General features: G+C 38.3%; 1 protein-coding gene across 1 annotated transcript in view; it reads left to right on the top strand.

The window, feature by feature from the left end:
* The window catches only part of kcnq5a (potassium voltage-gated channel, KQT-like subfamily, member 5a), a 111,627-nt gene that overhangs the window by 58,367 nt on the left and 33,260 nt on the right, over positions 1-20,000 (top strand). The window contains exons 2-3 of the mRNA XM_087802329.1: positions 16,601-16,691; positions 17,803-17,929. Of these exons, the coding sequence (XP_087658455.1) occupies positions 16,601-16,691; positions 17,803-17,929 (218 nt within the window). The remainder of the gene's footprint in view (positions 1-16,600; positions 16,692-17,802; positions 17,930-20,000) is intronic.

Raw genomic sequence — 20,000 nt, 5'->3', positions numbered from 1 at the left:
TTACATCTTGTTGACCATAACCACACCCACTCTTCTGTGATTGGTCAAGCATGGAGGTTTGTTACTGCGCGTCATCAATGGTCTCTACCTCCAAGGACTCGTTGTATAAACAAAGCAGGGTGTGATTACAACTGGAGGAGTGAAGCCATTATTACATCATAATGGACTCTCGTAACCTCTCGTTCGTCCAGATTTCAGAGCAACTAGTAACAAGTAATAAAGTGTAAAACATGGTGATGAGAACTTACTGGATCTTGGAGAACATTCACTACATGAGGGTCAGGAGAGTTGAGTTCCACATGAGTTTCCCTTTAAGGACAAAAGTCTTCTCACTGACAGCAAGAGTTAAAACCACTATTTAATTGAATGTTATTTTCTCCTCATTACAACATGATCGTCACACGCCACCTGTTATCAGTCATTACCAGCTTAATTCTATTGAAACACTTTGATGATCAGGGACATGTGGACCTCAAGGAGTGATCCAGTTGCAATTCCTGATCCACTTGTCAAGAAAATAATTAGGTTGTTGACTCGATATCTTTAGAACTGGGACAGTTCTGACCCGTCGGACTCGACCCTGATCCAAAAATATGAAGGTGTGTTCATGTCCGGACATCCGATCTCCTGGAGGCCTCCCTGGACTGTAGCCTAGAGACACCGAGACGCCCAGTAAACAAGATCGTGTCGAGGATGAACGACTTTGTTTACAAGACATTCAGGTTCAACTCGTGCCAAGAACCACAAGACGACGATGATCCTGATTTATATGAACTGAGACCTTGATTGATTGTGTGGCTGAAGGATGACGAGTGAAAGATATTTAAGCAAACGAGTAGGAGTGTGTATCAGATATAATAGGTGTCACGATACAGGTGCGTGATAGTGTATTATTGTCGAGTACTTGACTCTGATGTTGTGATAGTGTAGTAACAAGGATATATGTGTAGTATTGTCCAGTACTTGACTCTGGTGTTGTGATAGTGTAGTAACAAGTATATATGTGTAGTATTGTCCAGTACTTGACTCTGGTGTTGTGATAGTGTAGTAACAAGTATATATGTGTAGTATTGTCCAGTACTTGACTCTGATGTTGTGATAGTGTAGTAACAAGGATATATGTGTAGTATTGTCCAGTACTTGACTCTGGTGTTGTGATAGTGTAGTAACAAGTATATATGTGTAGTATTGTCCAGTACTTGACTCTGGTGTTGTGATAGTGTAGTAACAAGTATATATGTGTAGTATTGTCCAGTACTTGACTCTGGTGTTGTGATAGTGTAGTAACAAGGATATATGTGTAGTATTGTCCAGTACTTGACTCTGGTGTTGTGATAGTGTAGTAACAAGTATATATGTGTAGTATTGTCCAGTACTTGACTCTGGTGTTGTGATAGTGTAGTAACAAGGATATATGTGTAGTATTGTCCAGTACTTGACTCTGGTGTTGTGATAGTGTAGTAACAAGTATATATGTGTAGTATTGTCCAGTACTTGACTCTGGTGTTGTGATAGTGTAGCAACAAGTAAATATGTGTAGTATTGTCCAGTACTTGACTCTGGTGTTGTGATAGTGTAGTAACAAGTATATATGTGTAGTATTGTCCAGTACTTGACTCTGGTGTTGTGATAGTGTAGTAACAAGTAAATATGTGTAGTATTGTCCAGTACTTGACTCTGGTGTTGTGATAGTGAAGTAACAATTATATATGTGTAGTATTGTCCAGTACTTGACTCTGGTGTTGTGATAGTGTAGTAACAAGTATATATGTGTAGTATTGTCCAGTACTTGACTCTGGTGTTGTGATAGTGTAGTAACAAGTATATATGTGTAGTATTGTCCAGTACTTGACTCTGGTGTTGTAGTATATACAGACCACATGAATCTTGATAAAGTCGTAACTGCTTTCATTTGTTTTCAAACCAAAATATGTCCAAAATCAGCTTTAAAAGCTGCTAGAGTCACTGTATCCTCTTGTCCTCAGTCATCGCTTGGATCTCACAGGATTTCATTCTTCCTTTATCTGCGGAGGATATAATGACTGCTGCCATCTAGAGCTACACACAAATTAACATTTTATACACACTGTATTGAGTAAATCATAAAACACCTATGATAAAAAAACTAAAACTTTTTTTCTTTTTAAATTTGAACTGAATATTGATATTTTCTCACACAAATTGAGTCTTTTACTTTAATCATTATCTGAATATGAACTAAATGATTTAGAAGCAGAATAGCTTCATACTTACTGCTTTTTTAAATGTATTTAAGTTTTTAATTTTCACTTTTTAACATGAGAAAATCTGTATTAAAATGTTATTTTACTTTAATTCCTCTCTTTAAATGGCTTTGATAGATTTTTCTTCCTATTTGTAAAGTGAAAGCAGAAAAGGTTTGAGTCGTGCGACCGTCTGTGATCCTCCTGCCGCGTGACGAGGAGGTGAGCGAGTGTTTTTGTTTTCCTCGCACACAGACAAACACAAACATGTGGGTCTGCACTTGTGATTTGTGGAAAAGATAATATAATTAGTGGATCTACTGAAGCGAACTCATGATCTCAGACAGACTTTTGACTCGCAGACCAAGAATGTGTGTGTTTGTCTGGGAGAGCAGCCACACTAATGGATGGAAAATCTCTTTACACTCTCCAACACCAGATCAAACCATAGCCGAGAAACACACGCATGTACGGACGCACACAAACACACACACACACACACACACACACACACGCGGTCAACCTGCAGATCTGCCAGGTTTCGCTTTTTGAATGGAAAAACAAAAAGTCGTTTATTCGCTTTATTCTCTTAAAAACCTTTTTAATTGTCATTTATCTCACGAGGAAATATTGGTATTTTTGTGTTGACGTGGAGAGTTGTCGTTACTCTGTCGTTCCTGCTCTTGTCTTTCATTAAACTCTCATTTACTCCTAACCTGTCGTCAGTTTCTTTTCACTAAAGAATCAGTGAAACTCTCACCGAGTGAAGACTGTTGCTGGTCCACGAGCTGCTGATCGTATATCAAGGAAAATACACAGTGTTGTGTTTGTGTTGTGTGTTTTATCTTGTGTTTAATCTGCTGCTCATCACTGGAACAACATGTGAGAAGGATGAGTTTTTAACTGTTTGTTTTTTCATTATTTCTTTCATATCTTTTCTAAAGGCCAGAAGCTTTCTTTGTTGTTTGAGGAGCAGGATTTGCCTTTTTTCATGTATAATATTTAAAAATATGTCTCTTATATTAGGGTTGAGGAGATATTTTGACTGAAAATATTAAACGTTCCTCTTGTTTTTACTGTGATTTACTGTATATTCAATTTTACTTAAAGTGTCTTATCATAAAGTTATCTCGAGACACTTCACAGCTGAACTAAGACTATATTGGAGAAAAGAAAAACAGATCCTAGTGAATCAACAATCAGTGAATCACAGCCTGACAGTGGTGAGGCAGAAACCTCAAACAGAACCAGACTCAGTGTTGACGGCCTCCTGCTGTGAGCGTCTGGGAGGGTGGATGGAGAAAAGAGTGAGGGAAGGAACAGTGAGAGAAAAGATGAGAGTATAGATTTATATGATTTATAAGAAAACCCTGTGTGACCCCTGACACCCACAGAGGTCACTGAGAGATCCGACCTGGAACTTTAGCCTTGAGAAAATAGAGCAGTTTCTCAACATCTGATTGGCTCGACCGAGGCTTTCCATCGTCTCCAACGGCGAAGGTGTATTTCAGTGTCGTCTGCTGCTCAGAAGATGATTCTGATGATCGGTTAAGAACCATCATTTGAAAGGTTAGAAGCAACAAAAAGTTTGACTGACATTCCCTGGAATGTCATCTCGGGACACGATGACCTCCAGATTAAACGTCTAATTGTTGGAATCAACACCCGGTGGAAGGTGATGGTTGTTCTCGATCTGAGGAGGAGTCACAGGTTCTGGTCCAGTTCGGTGCTTGTTTTGCTTCCTCTTTGTCCGAACTTGACCTGATGTAAAAAAATATTGCATCTGAAGTGACGTCCAGCTATACATAGCCGTCACCGTGGCAACCACTCAGACGGGCTTTTTTGGAATCCTGGATTAGAAATCTATCAGCAGTGAATCAGATGTCAGTCTGAGAAGGAGACATTTCTTGCACTTTCATTACATCTCGCTCTCCAGAGGCCTGGAGATACGAGAGGGAATCAAAGACTGAAGTCCAGAAAATCTCAATTTAATGTTATTTTCCTGACTTTGATTTTTGACTCCTTTGTCTGTAAAACTTTAAAACGATTTAGCTGTTTAATGGACAGTTCTATTTCAATTTATTAATTTATGAATCATTTGTTAACATTAGTGATGTGTTGATGAAGCTTCATGAAACAGTGTCATGTTGTTCAGAGGTCAGTAGGTGGCGCCATCAATTTAAAAATGATGTTTCATTAGAACAGTTGTTCAAAACAAAGGAAAATAGTGTAGAGACGCCATCTAGTGGACTCTGAAGATAATGACACCGTTTCATGAAGCTTCATCAACACATCACTACCATCTAGTGGACTCTGAAGATAATGACACCGTTTCATGAAGCTTCATCAACACATCACTACCATCTAGTGGACTCTGAAGATAATGACACTGTTTCATGAAGCTTCATCAACACATCACTAAGATCTAGTGCACTCTGAAGATAATGACACTGTTTCATGAAGCTTCATCAACACATCACTAAGATCTAGTGGACTCTGAAGATAATGACACTGTTTTATGAAGCTTCATCAACACATCACTAAGATCTAGTGGACTCTGAAGATAATGACACTGTTTCATGAAACTTCATCAACACATCACTACCATCTAGTGGACTCTAAAGATAATGACACTGTTTCATCAAGCTTCATCAACACATCACTACCATCTAGTGGACTCTGAAGATAATGACACTGTTTCATGAAGTTTCATGAACACATCACTACCATCTAGTGGACTCTGAAGATAATGACACTGTTTCATGAAGCTTCATCAACACATCACTACCATCTAGTGGACTCTGAAGATAATGACACTGTTTCATGAAGCTTCATCAACACATCACTACCATCTAGTGGACTCTGAAGATAATGACACTGTTTTATGAAGCTTCATCAACACATCACTACCATCTAGTGGACTCTGAAGATAATGACACTGTTTCATGAAGCTTCATCAACACATCACTACCATCTAGTGGACTCTGAAGATAATGACACCGTTTCATGAAGCTTCATCAATACATCACTACCATCTAGTGGACTCTGAAGATAATGACACTGTTTCATGAAGCTTCATCAACACATCACTACCATCTAGTGGACTGTGAAGATAATGACACTGTTTCATGAAGCTTCATTAACACATCACTAAGATCTAGTGGACTCTGAAGATAATGACACTGTTTCATGAAGCTTCATCAACACATCACTAAGATCTAGTGGACTCTGAAGATAATGACACTGTTTCATGAAGCTTCATCAACACATCACTAAGGTCTAGTGGACTCTGAAGATAATGACACTGTTTCATGAAGCTTCATCAACACATCACTACCATCTAGTGGACTCTGAAGATAATGACCCTGTTTCATGAAGCTTCATCAGACCATCCATAGCAATCCTAGGGAAGCATAGTCTGACAGTGTAAGATTGTTATCCTGCACAAACAAGGCCTCCACACTGAAATATCAAAGGTTTCCAAGTATTCATTCAAATCTTAATCATTCAACGTTCAATCTGCTGCTCGTGTGACTCACTGAGGTTCACTTTGAAAACTGATCGTCTGCCTGTTGAGTCTTCGACTGTGAGACAGAAAACAAAGTTAACTGAGTTTTCATATCAAATATTTTGACTGACTCACTTTATTAAGAGCAGAACTTGGAGCGTGACACTTCTGTCTGAGGATGCTCAAATGTATGTGTGTCTTGAGTGTGTTGTGTGTGTGTGTGGTGTGTGTGGTGTGTGTGTGTTGTGTGTTGTGTGTGTGTGTGTGTTGTGTGTGTGTGTGTTTGGGGAATCCGAGTTACGAAAAATAAACACATGAAAGAAAAACCACAGCAATAGCAACAGAAAGGAATGAGAATATATTCAAGTTTGTTTATTTGTGTTGTTTAAATGTTGCGCGTGAGTGTATTTCATTGTGTTTATATGTGTGTGTGTCGACGTAAACACATCCATTTACACTTTGCAATATTTGTCTTGGAGCTTGTGTGTGAGGTTCATGAATGTCAATAGATTTCTTCCTGGCATGACGTTCACAGACTCACTTGAATGAATGTTCACGTGTGTGTCTTACTTGATTATGAATGCGTGTTATTGTTGTCTCTTATATATACATGTGTATACATGATTCTACTGCTTCCCATCCGTGTGAATAGCAAACACATAGAAAAAAACTGTCCACAGACCAGTCGGATCTGATTTTCTAAGCAAAAAAAACCCCATCATTTTCAAAGGATATTTTATTAGAGTTGAAACTTCTTTGGCTTTTTTCTACGTCTTTAGGAAAATGTACTTGTCGATCTCCTTTCCTAATTTCACCGGAAGCAAAGGGAAATAATGCAGACAAGGCTAGCCAACAGGCGAAATGTCCGACAGAAGAGTAAAGGGGTCATCGGGCGTTTGATTGGTCGACACGTAGAACTTCTGAGTCCAAAATGTCGCATCAAGAAAGATGTTTGAAGCGTGAAACAACGAGATGGAAGCGACGTTTACAATTTTTCCTGATTGAATTTGAGCATTTTATGCATTAAAATGGACTAACAACGAGGATTTCATTTAATTAAATTAATATATATAATGTGTGTGTGTGTGTGTGTGTGTGTAAGTAAGTAAGTAAGTAAGTTATATTTATTTATATAGCGCTTTTCCAGACCAGGGTCACAAAGCACTTAAACAAACAAAACAATACTCAAAAAAAGTATATACACTTTAAAGATCAAGATAATACTGAGAACAACACAGGAGTGTGTGTGTGTGTGTGTGTGTGTGTGTGTGTGTGTGTGTGTGTGTGTGTGTGTGTGTGTGTGTGTGTGTGTGTGTGTGTGAGTGTGTGTGTGTGTGTGTGTGTGTGTGTGTGTGTGTGTGTGTGTGTGTGTGTGTGTGTGTGTTGCATGACTACATGTAAATATCCAAGAGGTTTTAACTACATTTTCCCGACGTGTCCTCAGCAGATGGAGCTGAGAGTCTCCAGTGTGTGAGGGTGTTTGGTTTGATTGAAGAACAGCTGACATGATTGACACACACTCACACTCGCACACTTAAGCTCAGATCAATACGTTGACGTGTCGAACTCCCACTCAGGACCGGCAGACTCTTGTGAAACCAGTCTGGGACCATCTGTTGGTCTGTGGAGAGCAGTGAGTTCACATCACTTACTTTCAAACGACATGATCTAATCATCAGGTTTGAGGGTGAAATAAAAAGATATCTATCACCAATAAATCCGATCAAAGTCGACCAACGTGTTGTTTTTCAGTCACGTTTCATTGAAAAGACTCAAATTAAAGCCTCGATACCGGAATATTCTCTTAACAAATAAAACAATCGGCGAGTGTTAACCTACTTTATTACGTATAATTAACCTCATCGTCGCATAGTTGGTGTTTTCCCGCCGAAGTGAGTTGGCATCAAACGCTGACACTGGAGTTGATCTGAGTCACAATTAAACCGAACCACATGCACCATAATTGAAAAGCTAAACAAATTCTCTTTTTTTTCCATGAATGGAAATTACAGTAAAAACACTCGCTCGTCTTCAAAAAGAAGAGGTTTATTCAAGCCGTGCCGGGATCTTCTTCGTTTAGTGTCACAAAACACCACGTGAAGCCTGAAGTACAAACAATTCCTCTTCGTTCTTTTCACCTGCGAGCCGCGGATCGAGACAACGTTGGTTCAAACACACTCAACACCTGCTGGTTCTTCTCCAGCAGGAGCCGAAGCTGCTTGGAGGAGCTCGACTGGAGCCGTAAACTTGTTGTTATAGTCAACTGTAAAAGAACACCGTTAAAGATTTAAAGGATTTCAAACATAATTACAGACACAATGACATTAAAATTACCGGTTGTGGTGATTTTTAATCTCGACTAACTCTTGAAGGTTCGCGTTTATTCATCAATTAGTCACTTGTGAAAACCCTCGTAAACGTGAACGTTTGTTTGTGTTTTTGCTTTGTTCACACTTCGTATCGTGTAAATGCAGTTTAAGAATGTTTAAAGTGTAAAGTGTGTGACAAACTTTTTATACTATGATCGTGACCTTTCTGTGTGGAGTTAGTATGTTCTCCCTGTGTTGCGTTTGTTTACTCTGGACACTCCGGTTTCCTCCCACAGTCTTAAAACATACAGAGGTTGATTGAGAACTTGAGGGCAAATTGTCTGTAGGTATGAGTGTGTGTGTGAATGGTTGTCTGTCTTTGTGTGTCCTGAGACAGACTGACGTCCTTTCCAGGGTGTCCCCTGCCTCTTGCCCAATAAAAACTGGCATCGTCTCCCCGCAACCCCCCAAGGTATAAAGCGGTAGAAAATGAATGAATGAATGAATGAATGAATGAATGAATGAATGAATGAATGAATGAATGAATGCTCATCGACAGAAACAAACACAGACTTCCAACATGTTTTCCTCTGAACTTAAATGGACGTGTTGGCCAACAAAAAAATTCCCTGGAATGTCGCTATATTTTTGTCTGAATCTAGTTGCCGTAAAAATATGTCTCTGTGCATATGTTCCCGGAAAACGCATATTTTCCAGATCGCGTACTATCATGTCAAATGACACAGAAAATACGATGTTGAACCCTGATTTAGACGTCTTCCTGTGAGAGTGTCTTGTCAGCCCGAGACAGGGCGGGACCAAGAGAGCACCTGGTACCAAGATTCTCCAAGACCAAGACAGCACGAAAAAACAAAAGTCTTGAGACCACAAGAGTTGTTGAGAGTAGGATCGTAGGACGTCAATTAACGGGATGACGGACCCCAAAGATAACAGAGCGCCTCCTGTTGGAGATTTACGATGCTGCAGATTTCCATAGCAACGGTCGGCTCTTCTTTTAGGTCCATCGTTCCACGTGTGAGAGTTCAGGACGAGGTCAACGGCGTCCGTTCTTACCTCCGTATCGTCCGAGAAAAAAGGAGCAGACGTCTCCACGAGTGTTCATCATCAACCGGTCAAACACAAACAGATTATTCCGATGCTTGAAAGGTGTAACTTGTCTCTGTGTCTGACCCAGACGTGTTGCTTTGAATTTGTGTGTGTTCTGCTTCGATCCTCACTGACTGACATCTGCTACACAGAGCTCTGAACAGGAGTCAAAGATTTCTGCTGATCAGAACCGCATGTGTGTGTCAGTGTCTTTATGAACCCCGTTGGCTTCGCTCACCGGCCTGCGTCTAGTTAGTGAGAACACACACACACACACACACACACACACACACACACACACACACACACACACACACACACACACACACACACACACACACACACACACACACACACACACACACACACACGCACACGGACAGACAAATCTTTCCGACTCCTCTCGCACCCGGCACCATCCTCCCGGGTTCATCATGGAAAGTTGGCTTCAGGCCGGACGTTTTCTTTCTCTCGCAAACATTATTATCTGTTTCTCTGTTTCTGTTCATTGTGGTCGTCGGACGTCTAGAGTCGGAACTTCTTCCCGCTCGCGATGCTCCAAACACGCCACCGGCCCTGATGAGGCGGCTCCGACTCCATCCCTAGAATTTTAAAATTCCCGACTTTTCCACTGTTTCTCGGATTGAAATGTCAACAAACGAAGGTTCTGAGTCGATTGTTGAGACTCTGCGAAGTCAGGAAACTGTCAAGACGGATGTACGTTGTGAAGCGTTCGCGTGATGTTTGTTTTTAAAGCTTCAAATCATCGGTGACACTTGAGCTCGACACGGTTACAGCGACTAGCAGTTCCTTGGCATGAAGTCAAGTTGAATGGTTAGGTAGGAATACTGACCAGAGCAGGGTCGTACTCCAAATATGGATATCTACAAGTGTATCACAAGACAAGTGTTGATGATACTGAATTACCTGAATTACTACTCGAAACAACTTCATCTAATTTATTGTCATTTACAGTAGTTTCTCGTCATGTCATGATCTCGCTGCTTTACACACAGTATTAATGACAATAAAAATTCATTTTATTTGATGGCGCCTTTCAAAAAAACATTAAAAATACATAGTAAAATACATTTAAAATAATACAGAGAATGAGCCAGTTGGAAAAAGTGTGATTTGAAAATGTCCAGAGAGTCAAACTGTCGCAGGTGAATGGCTGAATGCTCTTTGGCCCCCATTGTGATATTACGTATTTAAATATATTGTATGAAGCTGCAGGCAGGAAGTGCAAAGGTTATTGTCATCGTTCTCTCGGTTAAAAAGTGGTTTATTCAACGAGCAGATACACTTCAACACAACCCCATTACCTAATAATTACCACACACCTTACGTACGGGGCAAACAAAACAGTGAACTCCCATGATCCTTTTCTACACTTTTTTGTTTATCTTACTCTGTTTGGTTGCTACAATACTGTATTTAAATTTTACGTTTGTTGCTTTGTCAAAAGTCAGCTGCGATTGGTTGACTGGGCGGCAAAGCATCATGGGAACTGTTCGTGTCACCATTGCTGATGGTGTGTCCCAAATCGCGCACTTCTGCACTTATACTTAATATAACACAAGTGCCTAAATACTGGGCAGTGTGGGAAAATGTAGTGCACTATGCACACTCAATTGGTGCACTCAAATGGCCAGAAAATTGACCGGGATCGATGGACACATTCCACCCTCAACGTCCTCCATCTTAGTGACGTAGATGAAGCTAAACTGAAGCTAAACTGAAGCTAAACTGAAGCTAAACTGATGCAAAACTGAAGCTAAACTGAAGCTAAACTGAAGATTAACTGAAGCTAAACTGAAGCTAAACTGAAGCTAAACTGACGCTAAACTGACGCTAAACTGAAGCTAAACTGAAGCTAAACTGAAGATTAACTGATGCTAAACTGAAGCTAAACTGAAGCTAAACTGAAGCTACGTCACTGACGACGCGTCTTTGGAGCAGATACTGACGTAAATGTGTCGAGAAAACACTAATTTGACCACAAAACTACACAACAACAGTAAGTACACAATGAAACACAACTTAGTAACTTGTTATTGGAGAAAAGTGTTGTCAAGTGTCGGTGATAGAGTTTCAACGGCTGGTTACAATCAGTGTTAAAAAGTAGTAGAAGAAGAAGCTGTCGAGACATTTCCTGTTAGTGTGTAGCAGTAGAGTTTGATTTGAGACAGTACTACACTGTAAGTGTGTAGCAGCAGAGTTTGATTTGAGACAGAACTACACTGTAAGTGTGTAGCAGCAGAGTTTGATTTCAGACAGTACTACACTGTAAGTGTGTAGCAGCAGAGTTTGATTTCAGACAGAACTACACTGTTGAAATCTGTGCATTGATGACACATCATATGCAATACATATGAGTAATGTACCTGTCAGTACTTCCCAGGAAGTATTATATTTCTGGCCGACCCTCCTGGAGAGTCCAGGTGAAACACCAAACTGCCTGACAACAGCAGCTAAAGATTTTTTCATATGAACCAATGAAACTGGTTTGAAAGTTACCAGGAAGTTAAAACGAGGAACAGGAAAGAGCATCAGTGTCTTTGGCAACAGTGTGACATTGATGTGACTCTGGGGGGAGCCAGGTACAATATTACAATTTATAAGTATTGCTGCTTCAATGCTGGTAAAAGCAACTTTTATATAAATGTTTGAAATGTGTAATATTATGATTTAAATGTTTTTAGTTAGTTTCAGGTACAATTCAAAAGCTCTATCTGAGAAAAGGAAATACATTTTTTATTTACAATGAACGGGAGGCGAACATTCCTTTGTGACGTCGCTGGTTTGACAAACTAAAATAAATAGTATCTCACGTCCAATTATCCAAGAGGTTCGAACGCGAGTCAACTGGACTGTGTAGAGTTCAAGGAAGACGTTTCACTTCTCATCTGAAAAGCTTCTTCAGGAACCGAAGGAACTGAACTCTTCCTAGAACTCATCACAGTCCAGTTGACTCGCCTTTGAACCTCTTGGATAACCATGACCTGATGAATGAAACCTTCACACTCACATCCAATGCTGTGTCTCAAATCGCATACTCTCTTCGCATTCTCTTAGTACACTAGAAGTTAGTATGCATCAGGATAGTGTACATACTAACTAGTACGCAAATTCTCTAAAGATAGTCATTTCAAATCATATTCTGCTGCTACACACTAACAGGAAATGACGCAACAGCTTCTTCTTCTAATACTATTTACTGATGATTTCAACCAGCTGTAGGAACACTATCGCCACCTGCTGGCAGCACATTTTGCAAATTTGGAAGAAGAAATAAAGAAAAAATATGAGAATCTAAATATTCGTGAGATATTTACGCTGGTATCAGCAGCGAAGACGTGTCATCCTCCTACTGCTGCTGAAAATACACCTGTATATGAATATATATATATATATACAGATATATATATATCTATATATATATAGATATATATATATATAGATATATATATGACGTAACTTCCGTTTACAACGTCACTAAGATGGAGCTGTTTAGTGTAGAAAGTGTCCATCGATCCATACTCAGTTTTTTGGGCGTTTTAGTAACAATTTAGTGTGTATGGAGCACTACATTTACATACTAAGGATTGAGACGCACTTACGCACAAAAAATACTAACTTTGAGTACGCAAGTATGCGATTTGAGACACAGCACAAGTTTCGTTCAGCAATGGTGAACGCAGAATATTACAAATTAACGCTGGAAGTCAAAATATTGAATTTTCATTCAACATATGGCTAAACAACAATAGCGTCACATGGATTGAGATTGTTTTCTAAACAGCAGGTGAGGTTTCATGATACAGTGTCATAGATCACTGGGCATTATAAGGTGTCGTCTGGTGGCATTTGCGAGAAAGGAAAGTGTTTCGTGAAACCTCATCAACCGTTTCATGAAACACTGATCAACCTGTTGTTAGTTAAAAGGTTAAATATGAACCGTGGGACATAGAAGGTTTAATTCACGACGCCTGTGAATAGCAGATCAGTGGGTTAATTGTGTTTGTTACAAGATTCCGTCAGTGATTCAACACTTTAAAAAAAAACTTTCCTTGTGCTTTCGATGTTAATCTTGGTTTGTTTTTCATGGTTGCGTGGAGATCAAACAGTTTTATCGTAGCCATCAGCAGGTAGGATGCTGCGTAAACACTCTGTTGGTGAGGAGACGAAGCGATAGCATCTCCGTCCAGCCGAAGATATACATCCACGACTTGTTGATAGTGTGGAGTCCGAGAGGAGCCGTAGTGACGGGTTGTAAAGAGGTTTCCTGGAGTTGTGTTGTTGCTGCCGCACATCTGATGCACTTTTCCTCGACGACATTTCAAACGATTTTCCACCTTCTGTGTTTTGTATCTCGTGTTTGTGCTGCAATGGAAAGATTGTGAGAGAAGAGAAACAAACGGATTCTCTTCCATATTCACACAAATATATTGTTATTAAATATCAATATCACCTCTCGTGATCCCGTGTGCTCGCCTTGACTCGGAATCAATTTTCTCACTTTCACTCTTTCTAGTGAATGTGGAAAGAAAGTCACGTCCTGCTGCTCATTTGACCGAACATGGCGAGAAGCGAGGCTCGGAATATTAACGTGAACAACCTATTTATTTTTGCAGCACTCTACAATAATACTTGTACTTCAATAATACTATTTTTTTCAAGCCTTTTGTTGCCCGTCTGACAACCTGTAACCTCACAATTAAATCCGATTCATCACAGTTACACTGGATTCATCGAGATTAATCGTAATTCAATATTAATCATGGTTTAGACACGGTTTGAGTGTAACTCTCACACAATTTGAGCCGTTCTCACGCTTACATTTACCCATTTAATAAAGTATATTATTTTAAAATGATAATAAATTATAATTTTTGCGTAAATCTAGCCAATCATGGAAGACACTGCGCTAAACTTAAATGTGGAGAGATCTCGCTGAACTTTTAATTCCCAAAACACCATTTAGAAGGAAGGAAATAAACTTTCAAATTAAGAGCATTGAATCGGTCGTGTCTTTTAAGAATCGCCACAATATTTGAACCAAACCAACGCACTTTAAATTGTTTATCTCGGCCAAACTCTACAGGTGGTCTGTGCTCTACTTGCTCCTCACATCTTGCACATTCTTGTTTGAAAACTGCTCACATTTGCAAATGTTTGTACCTTTAACACCTGCTGCGTTTGAAAAGATTGAGATATTTTTTTCATGATCTCTTCCGGGAAAGAAATCGTTACACGTTGGCTCTGTAGTTTTATCTTCCTCCTGAGGAATCACAACATACCTGAACGCAACACTTTGTGTTATTGTAACTTCAAAAATCTTTTGAAAAAAATAGGAATTCATCTTTTCACAGGAACATTAAATCATCTGGATTAAAAGTTCCTACAAGTGGCTATAAACAGCTCTTTAGGCACCTGCTAACATGCTAATATTTAATAAAGCTAATTACTTTTTACACCGCAAATTAAAATACAAATGATGAAATACTGATGTCATTGGAAAATGATCAGGAACGGATTTAAAACCATATATACCAACAGCTAATTGAAACTGAGAAAAAGTCATTAAATAATTATTACAAGTACAATTCACTGCTTTGTTCTACGAGTAGTTGCAGACAAATGTCCGATTCACGCGGGATAAGTATTAGCTGGAGACCTCTGGTAATTTGTAATAATTACGGAGAATGTCTGAGTTTTAATCCCATGTCAATACACCATGTCTGTGATTTTTAATGTAATAATTCCACCGCAAATTACCTTTTGTAATTCACTGAACACAGAAGTCGGGTGATAATACTAGTCCAGTGTGACTCCGAATGTCTGTGTTTGTTATTCTAAATGCTGCATGTATGCCACTGTATCGCACTTCTAGGCACTCGCCATTGTGTTAATATTTACTTGCGGTTGGTTTTATTTTGAAGGGGTTGAAAGGAAGTAGATCGAGGTTGTTGTTGTTGGGGGGTGTGCTCCACATGACAACAGTAAAGAAGACGTGCTGCACAGATACAAACTAAGTTCCAGCCTCGTTGTTTATCGCACGAATACACTCGGTAACACAACTGTAACAGACTGTGTCTCTTCTTTCTTTCTGTCTTTCTTTCTTTCTTTCTTTCTTTCTTTCTTTCTTTCTTTCTTTCTTTCTTTCTTTCTTTCTTTCTGTCTTTCTTTCTTTCTTTCTTTCTTTCTTTCTTTCTTTCTTTCTTTCTTTCTATCTTTCTATCTTTCTATCTTTCTTATTTATTTCCTTCTTTATTTCTGTCTGTCTTTCTTTCTTTCCTTCTTTATTTCTTTCTTTCTTTCTATCTTTCTATCTTTCTTATTTATTTCCTTCTTTATTTCTGTCTGTCTTTCTTTCTTTCTTTCTTTCTTTCCCTCTTTCATTCTATCTTTCCTTCTTTCTGTAATGGACTTCTAGGCACTCGCCATTGTGTAAATATTTACTTCTGCCGTTTTATTTTGAAGGGGTTGAAAAGGAAGTAGATCGAGGTTGTTGTTGTTGGGAGGTGTGTTCCACATGACAACAGTAAAGAAGACGTGCGCGCTGCACAGATACAAACTAAGTTCCAGCCTCTCGCTGTTGAGCGTCTGCACAAGCTGAGAAACGAAAGAAAATTAATGGTTTTCCACTTTATTTTCTCTAAACGAAGAACACTTGGTTACACTAACTTCCTCTTTCAGTAATTACGCACCTTATTACATCTGTATCTCGATGTAATGTCAGTAAAAATGCACCTAAAATAACGCAGAGGAGGTCATTTACAAAACACCGGGTAATACTTATCCTGTGCAAATAGGGCTAAAGACGTTTTTATTACATTTATTCAAGAATCACCACAAAATGTAACCAAACCAACGCACTTTAAATTGTTTATCTCGGCCAAACTCTACAGGTGTCTGTGCTCTACTTGCTCCGCTAGTGTAAGAACACATTAGGTTGAAAAATACGCTCGACATGTTCGCATGTACCTGTGAAACCTGCTGTGATTTTAAAGATACTTTCATGATCTGCTCCGGGAAAGAACACGTCACTCTCAGCTCTGGGGGTTCATCTTCCTCCCGAGCCCCGAGATGAGGGATTCGAACTCACCAGGGTGGACGCCGAGCGACACCAACAAAGCGAGAAGCGAGACATTAAATATTAACGGTGTGTGTGTGTGAAGCAGCAGAAATCAAACATAGCTGATGTTTTCCCTTAAAAAAAAAAGAAAGACGGGCAGATGGCATCTTGTAGATGAGCTTCGGGGCCGCGGAGGCTTCGAGCCAGAACATATGTCCTCTGAGAACTTATGAATTTTAATTTGGTTAGTTCGACGGCTCCTCCTAACATGTGCTGAGTGGGTTCGTTTCTCAAGAGGTCGTGCCAGGTCAAATGAGGTGTCAATCATAACCTGAAATTATGATTCATGTTTTTGTGTTTTTCTTATCTTCAGGTTCATCCTGGTGTTCGGATGTCTGGTCCTCTCGGTCTTCTCCACCATTCCTGCTCACCAGGAGTTCTCGTCTCACTGCCTGCTGATCCTGGTAACATCTTGATATGTGTTGCATCTCTGACTTAAAGTCTGTGGTTCTCATCAAAAAATAAATGACTATCCTCTGATACATAGTCGCGCCGCGTACAGCTGTATTAATGAACCAATTAAAACAGTTTCACATAGATATGGAGATGAAATCTTGTTGACCACGCCCACTCTGCTGTGATTGGTCAAGCGTGGAGGGTTGTCACCGCGCGTCAACAATCGTCTCCACCTCCAGGGAACTCGTTGTATAAACAAAGCTGGTCGTGATCACAGCCGGCCCGAAGGAGGGGTGAAGCCATTATTACATAATCATAATGGACTCTAGTAACCTTTCGTTCGCCCAGATTTCAGTAATAAAACAATCTCTTGACAGCAGAAAATAATAGGTTAGTTTAGGTTAGGTTAGGTTAGGTTAGGTTAGGTTAGTTTAGGTTAGGTTAGGTTGGGTTAGGTTAGGTTAGGTTAGGTAGAACTTTATTGAATTGTTTTTTTCCAATTAGCCACAGCAATACAGCCATTATTCATAAAAAATAAAATAAAAATAAAATAAGAACAAGAATCTAATATAAAATCCAAAAAGTTTTATTTCATTTTTCATGATTTTTTCACCTTGATTCTTGGTTTCTAAATACACTGAGAGACTGCATACCTCTGCCAAGGTCCCGATTTTAAAATGTACTTTTAATAAAAACACAATTACCGCAGTGATAATAAAACTTCAATTTTAAGACACAAGAGTCAGAATATCTTTATTGTTATTGCACATTTAAAGTGCCTCATCCAGACGGTGCAGATTATGACATATTTCAATGAAAAATGATAAAGAAAAAGGATTAAAATAAGTATAAATCCAGATTTAAAAAAACCCACAATTACCGTAGTGATAATAAAACTTAAATTTTAAGACACAAGAATCAAAATATATTTTGCACATAGTACAACGAAATTTAAAGTGCCTCATCCAGATGGTGCAGATAACAACATATTTCAATGAAAAATGATGAAAAAAAGGATTAAAATAAGTATAAATCCAGATGAAAAAACAGAAAATCCCAGATGATGTGAGTCAAGTGTATGGTTCTGTGCTGCTCACTAACGTGGCTCTCTTGGCTCAGGAGTTCGTGATGATCGTGGTGTTCGGGCTGGAATACATCATCAGGATCTGGAGCGCCGGCTGCTGCTGTCGCTACCGAGGCTGGCAGGGACGCCTTCGCTTCGCCAGGAAACCCTTCTGTGTCATCGGTAAATATGCTAAAGATCAAGCTAAATATAAAGCTAAATACATTTAAATATTCAACAGATCGTAAACCTGTGATTTTTTAAACACCTGCTAACATGCAAATATTTAATTTAAAATGTAGCATAACATATATTAATTAAAAGTGTCGCTTGACACTGATAACTACTAGCACATGTATGGCTACTTAGCAACTGTGCTAACAATGCAAAAATCTCTATTTCACTTTTGCCGCCAAAAGAATTGTGAACTTACTCCAACTACTTATTTCCTTCTTTCTTTCTTTCTTTCTTCCTTTCTTTCTTTCTTTCTTTCTTTCTTTCTTTCTTTCTTTCTTTCTTTCTTTCTTTCTTTCTTTCTTTCTTTCTTTCTTTCTTTCTTTCTTTCTTTCTTTCTTTCTTTTTTCTTTTTTCTTTTTTCTTTCTCCTTTTCTTTCTGTCTTTCTTTCTTTCTTTCTTTCTTTCTTTTTTCTTTCTCCTTTCTTTCTTTCTTTCTTTCTTTCTTTCTTTCTTTCTTTCTTTCTTTCTTTCTTTCTTTCTTTCTTTCTTTCTTTCTTTCTTTCTTTTTTCTTTTTTCTTTCTCCTTTTCTTTCTGTCTTTCTTTCTTTCTTTTTTCTTTCTCCTTTCTTTCTTTCTTTCTTTCTTTCTTTCTTTCTTTCTTTCTTTCTTTCTTTTTTCTTTCTCCTTTTCTTTCTGTCTTTCTTTCTTTCTTTCTTTATTTTTTCTTTTTTCTTTCTCCTTTCTTTCTTTCTTTCTTTCTTTCTTTCTTTCTTTCTTCTTTCTTTTTTCTTTCTCCTTTTCTTTCTGTGTTTCTTTTTTTTCTCCTTTCTTTCTTTTTTCTTTTTTCTTTCTCCTTTCTTTCTTTCTTTCTTTCTTTCTTTCTTTCTTTCTTTCTTTCTTTCTTTCTTTCTTTCTCCTTCCTTCTTTCTGTCTTTCTTTCTCTCTTTTTTCTTTCTCTTTTCTCCTTTCTTTCTTTCTTTCTTTCTTTCTTTCTTTCTTTCTTTCTTTCTTTTGTCTTTCTTTCTTTTTTCTTTTTTCTTTCTCCTTTTCTTTCTGTCTTTCTTTCTTTCTTTCTTTCTTTTTTCTTTCTCCTTTCTTTCTTTCTTTCTTTCTTTCTTTTTTCTTTCTCCTTTTCTTTCTGTCTTTCTTTCTTTCTTTCTTTATTTTTTCTTTTTTCTTTCTTCTTTCTTTCTTTCTTTCTTTCTTTCTTTCTTCTTTCTTTTTTCTTTTTTCTTCCTCCTTTTCTTTTTGTGTTTCTTTTTTTTCTCCTTTCTTTCTTTTTTCTTTTTTCTTTCTCCTTTCTTTCTTTCTTTCTTTCTTTCTTTCTTTCTTTCTTTCTTTCTTTCTTTCTTTCTCCTTCCTTCTTTCTGTCTTTCTGTCTTTCTTTCTCTCTTTTTTCTTTCTCTTTTCTCCTTTCTTTCTTTCTTTCTTTCTTTCTTTTGTCTTTCTGTCTTTCTTTCCTTCTTTCTTTCTTTCTTTCTTTCTTTCTTTCTTTCTTTCTTTCTTTCTTTCTTTCTTTCTTTCTTTCTTTCTTTCCCTCTTTCTTTAAGACCCTTGATTTTCTTTGTCCATTTAAAGGGGAAAGTTCTGCCAAAATTCTAAATTCACTCATTTTCTCCCTCATCAACTAATGTTGATTATTATTTGAGTAATCAGTTGTTTTTTTAAGAGTTAAAGAGAAAAATGTTTGTTCATTTTAATGTAGCGACTGGAGCTCAGTTGTCTTCGTCTTTATCTTCGTCCAAAAAGACACTTAAAAACATCCAAATACCTCCTCGTCTGTAACGTCCCTCTTGGATTGAAGTCTCGACAAATGAAACGAGTCTATATTTTAAGATTGTTTGTGGCGTTTATAGAATAACAAGCGATATTAACCAGGAAGTTCTCCGGGTTAATAATATATTGTGTAGATAATAGACTGTGTGCGTCATTTTAATGTAGCGCACCAGTCGCTACATTAAAATGAACAAACCTTCTTTGTCTTCAACAGATTACTCTGATAACAATCCAACATTAGTCAACATTAGTGGAAACGATCTCTTTAAATCTTCATTTATTAGGAAATACATCAGCAGCA

The sequence above is a fragment of the Callionymus lyra genome, chromosome 11, assembly GCF_982586985.1.
Source record: "Callionymus lyra chromosome 11, fCalLyr1.hap1.1, whole genome shotgun sequence".
NCBI lineage: Eukaryota > Metazoa > Chordata > Actinopteri > Syngnathiformes > Callionymidae > Callionymus > Callionymus lyra.
Note: the sequence above shows the minus strand (reverse complement) of the source record. Positions and strands in the feature narration are given on the sequence as shown.